Source organism: Otolemur garnettii, unplaced genomic scaffold, assembly GCF_000181295.1.
Source record: "Otolemur garnettii isolate 467f Iridium unplaced genomic scaffold, OtoGar3 scaffold00211, whole genome shotgun sequence".
Taxonomy (NCBI): Eukaryota; Metazoa; Chordata; class Mammalia; order Primates; family Galagidae; genus Otolemur; species Otolemur garnettii.
The window spans coordinates 1,733,415-1,737,660 of NW_003852606.1; the positions used below are offsets into that span (position 1 = coordinate 1,733,415).

At 54.7% G+C, this 4,246-nt stretch overlaps 2 protein-coding genes across 3 annotated transcripts in view; one reads left to right on the forward strand and one right to left on the reverse strand.

The window, feature by feature from the left end:
- NUCB1 (nucleobindin 1) overlaps nt 1–1,149 on the reverse strand; it is a 31,367-nt gene extending 30,218 nt beyond the window's left edge. The window contains exons 1-2 of one of the 2 annotated variants that reach the window (XM_003801511.2): nt 1,045–1,149; nt 487–641 (exon numbers count right to left, since the gene is read on the reverse strand). In XM_003801511.2, coding sequence (XP_003801559.1) covers nt 487–630 — 144 coding nt within the window. In that variant the 5' untranslated portion in view covers nt 631–641; nt 1,045–1,149. Of the gene's footprint in view, nt 1–486; nt 642–900; nt 978–1,044 lie in introns of those variants that run through there. The other variant, XM_023507886.1, reaches the window with a different exon arrangement.
- Nucleotides 1,150–1,330: 181 nt separating this feature from the next.
- The window catches only part of TULP2 (tubby like protein 2), an 11,618-nt gene continuing 8,702 nt past the window's right edge, over nt 1,331–4,246 (forward strand). The window contains exons 1-5 of the mRNA XM_023507885.1: nt 1,331–1,421; nt 1,695–1,842; nt 2,119–2,151; nt 2,602–2,653; nt 3,096–3,222. Coding sequence (XP_023363653.1) covers nt 2,120–2,151; nt 2,602–2,653; nt 3,096–3,222 — 211 coding nt within the window. The 5' untranslated portion in view covers nt 1,331–1,421; nt 1,695–1,842; nt 2,119. The remainder of the gene's footprint in view (nt 1,422–1,694; nt 1,843–2,118; nt 2,152–2,601; nt 2,654–3,095; nt 3,223–4,246) is intronic.

The window sequence follows — 4,246 nt, forward strand, 5'->3', positions numbered from 1 at the left end:
AAAAAAAAAAAAGACAGAGCGGGCTGAGTACCCATAGCACAGTGGTTATGGTGCCAGCCACATACATCCAGGCTGCTAGGCCAGAACCCGGCCCAGGCCAACTACATAACAATGACAACTGCAACAACAACAGCAAAAAAATCACAACTAGCTGGGTGTTGTGGAGCGTGCCTGTAGTTCCAGCTACTTGGGAGGCTGAGGCAAGAGAATTGCTTAAGCCCAAGAGTTTGAGGTTGCTGTGAGCTGTGAGACCACTCTACCCAAGGCGACAGCCTGAGACTCTGAAAATGACAGAGAGACTACAGGTGGGGAGTGATACAGATTTTCCACACCTCAAAGTCACGGATCCCCAGTTTTTCACCAAGTCAAACCCCCAGTACTGCAATGAAAGGCAGGAAAATGACAAGCCACAACTTTAGGGCCAGGAAGTCACTGGAGTATCCTCCCAAGGGTCACAGGGGTCCGCAGGAATTGTAGGCCACTCACGGGGCTTTCGGTCGCTGGGCTCTCTTCCCTGTTGGGCGCCCCCCGCTCTAGGGGAACGGCCAGCACAGAGCGCAGCAGAGGCAGCAGCAGCAGCAGCAGGAGCGGTGACAGAAGGAGGGCTCCACGGGGTCCAGAGGGAGGCATGGCGGCGTGTTCTGTGAGGGGCAGAGAGGTGAATAAAGGTTAAGTCTATCCCAAACCTCTTTCTCCCCTGGACTCAGAAGTCTGGACCCCCAGCGTCGACCCCACTTCCAAGAACCAAAGCACAAAGCATTTCGTTACCAGGGACTAAAGATCCCAGAATCCAGCCTTCTCTTCCTCCAACACAGGAGTCGGAGCCAGGAATCCTGGCTTCTAACACCCTATTCCCTCAGACTCAGCAATCCAGGACCTCGTCCCCCACCTCCCTCAGACCTGAAAGTCCAGGCCCCCGTATCTCCTTTTTCCAGGACCTAGAAGCGCTGGCATCCCAGCTCATCCTCTTCCTGAACCCAGTCTTTCAGCCCCTTGGCCCCCATCCTTTCCAGGACCCAACAGCATGGAACCCGGGCTCCTCACCTCTCCTTCCCCGCAGAGGGCGTTTATTCCCGCAAAGACCTCCGGTGCGTTTCTGGTGATTTCCCCCTTAGGTCACGCCCACTTTCCCACAGCGGGCCCGCCCCAGGGTTTTGATTGGTCCACGCTGACTCTAGGTCCTTTCGTCAGCGTTTAACGGCCCCGCCCCTTACTGAAGTCGCTGGCTTTTTCTAGAAAGCCCAGCCTCTCGACGCGGCATTTCCTGTCTTTTAGTCAAAAAGTGGGCGGAGACTTTCAAGGAGTTGCAGTTCTCCGAGGGAAGGTGCGTCAACTTCCGCAGGCAGCGTGGCTTCTTCGTCCCGTGGGAGTTGTAGTTTTTCCATTTGTTTTCTCCTGAAGTGCCTGCAAGTTACAGCTGGGTAACAATTCACAAAACCCACCTCATAAGTTTCTTATAAGAGAGATGTGTAGAGAGAGACAGCGAGGCGGCCTCTCTTGGGTCCCTTTAAGGAACACCCCCGTGTCACTCCAATTCAGAATCCCCGGAGCAGGGTTGCCTGGCTGCAGCCGGCCAGAAGTCATTGCTTTGTTGGAAGTGGAGCGTGGGGGCCAGGAGGGAGGGGACTAGGGCAGGTCCCATTGGGAATCCCCCTCCCTCCAAGCCCTCTTTTTTTCCCTTTTCTATTTGCTAGACCCAGAGATTAGGTCCCCAGTTTCCAAAGAAGGGGTGAACTATGTTTAGAGATTGGCCAGAGAGGCAAGGCCTAGAGGCGTCAATGTGAGCAGCCTCTCCAGGGCACAAGGCACGAGAGAAAGAGGAGTCTCCAGGATCTCAAGCAGGTGGGCGCTGGGGTTGATTATTTGGGGCCACAGTTTTGAGTTCGAGATGCCTGGGTGCAGGAGAGAGTTAGGTATTTGGGAGATGGAGAACTGGACTTCTGGGCCCGGTAATGAGGAAAACTAGAAACAGGCTACTGAGCCCCAATAGGAGTAGATGTTGGGATGTAGGTTAACCTGGGTCCAGGAGAAAATTTAAAGCTTAGGGTCAGGTGTTGGCTGGCAGAGTCCATTGGGATGTTGGTTCTGGACCCTGACTCCTGATTTTTGCTTCTCCAGAATGTCTCAGGAGAATGACAGATGGAAGACCGAGTGAGTGGGGAAACAGATGCACGGGGGTGGGGCGTGGAGGTGGAAGGGGGTACTTAAACTTGATTATGCCCCCAGGCACTCAGCTCTGGTCTCATAACCCTGTTTGCAGGTTCAGCATCATCAACTTTGTGGAAAGGATAGGGAACCTGAGCTCCTATGTCCTAAGGAGAGGGGTCTGAAGTTAACATTGAAAAAGGAGGCTCTGGGGGCCCCAAACTCCCAAGTCCTGAGACAGGAGGGGCCTGTAATCTCTGATTCCTGGCTTCTGGATGGTCCAGTGCTGAGAGGAAGAGCTGCACAATAGATGGGGCAGGCTCGGGTTCTGCACTTTATATCACTTCTCATGAGCTCAGAACCCAAGTTGGGCAGGAGAAAGGAGGGTGGAAGGAGCGGTTCTTGGGCAACCAAGGTGTGCTGCTGGCTGTCACCGTATGCCTTCATTTCTCTCAGGATCTTGGTGGATGAGCTTGCCGCCATGAGACTGCAGAAACTGGATCAGCAGGTACTATGCCTGGGAATCCTGCTCCCCTCTGCACCTTCTATCTTCTAGACCTCCCCAGAAGCCCCATCCCCAGGCCTTGCTCTGGGATTCCCAGTCCCTCCTGGCACTTTCTGGACCTCAAGTTCTTCAGTCAGGAAATGAGAAAATAACACATCAGGATTTAAAGAAGCAAATAAACTCTAGTGATGAGACTCCAGAATTTCTAAAGAACAGGAGGTGTAGAGAGCAGGATTCTTAGGTCCTGGGGAAGGAGGGAGTTGGGTGCAAAGACTCTTGGATTTGAGGGAGGAGGAGCTGACAGACTGGGGGCCTAAACATTGGGGACCCAGTGGAGGAACCGGTTCATGAACTCCCAACTATGCAGGGTCTTGCTCCAGGCCCCACCTCACCCGTGTCTTCCCTTCTGGGTCCTGGTTCCTACACCCCACTTGGGCTCCCACAGAGGCGGCTGTTTGAGAAGAAGCAACGACGGAAGCGCCAAGAACCCCTCATGGTTCAGGCCAATCCTGATGCTTCCCTGAGGCTCCGGCGACTGCAGCGACCGGAGAAATGTCTTCTGGGTGACAGCGGTCAGCAAAGGCTTCCAGGGCCCTTCGGGGTCGTGAGTCTGGAGCGGGATCTGTGGGAGCCTGTGGACGAGGCCTAGTGGAGTCAGAGGGTTGGAGCGTAGTGAAGTCCTGGGGTGGAGACTTGGTAGTAGTTGGGGCTGACCCTGGTCCAACCCTTGAAGAGTTTGAGGATGGGGGCTGTGGGGATCCAGGACCGGAACTGTGCGGGCTTGGGGGCGGGGCTGATGAGAACGCTGAGTTTGGACACAGTACAGCTGGGGAGGCTGGGCGGGAGAAAATCTGTGATAGATTGGCTGAGCTTAGAGGTGGAACCCGGGAGAGCTGGAGTCCGCCCAGATGTTGCGGAGGCAGGGGGTCCTGGGGCCAGAGAGCCGGGGCGGGGCTTGAGTAATGGAGAAGAGAGTGGCTCGAGATTGTTAAAATCCCTCAACAGGGTTGAGCGCGGTGGCTCACGCCTGTAATCCTAGCGCTCAGGAAGGCCGAGTTGGCGTATTGCCTGGGTTAGAGACCAGCCTGAGCAAGAGTAAGACGCCGTCTCTAAAAATAGTCAGACGTTGTGGCTGGCGCCTGTAGGCCCAGCTACTTGGGAGGCTGAGGCGAGAGAAACACTTGAGCCCAAGAGTTTGAGGTTGCTGCGAGCTATGACGCCAGAGCACTCTACCGAGGGCGAGAAACCGAGGTTCTGTCTCAAAAAAATTTTTTTAAATAATAAAATAAAGGCTCGGTGCTCGTAGCACAGTGGTTATGGCGCCAGTCACATACACCGAAGGTGGGGGGTTCGAACCCGGCCTGGGCCATCTAAATAAAAAATAGCTGCCCATTAAGTCGCTTAAGTCCAAGAGTTTGAGGTTGCTGTGAGCTGTGATGCCACAGCACTACCCAGGGCAGCAGGTTAAGACTCTGTTCCGCCCCACCAAAGGGGGGTGCCTGTGGCCCAAAGGAGTAGGGCGCGGGTCCCATATGCCGGAAGTGGCAGGGTTAAACCCACCCCCGGCCAAAAAAAAAAAAATCAATAGGGCACCAG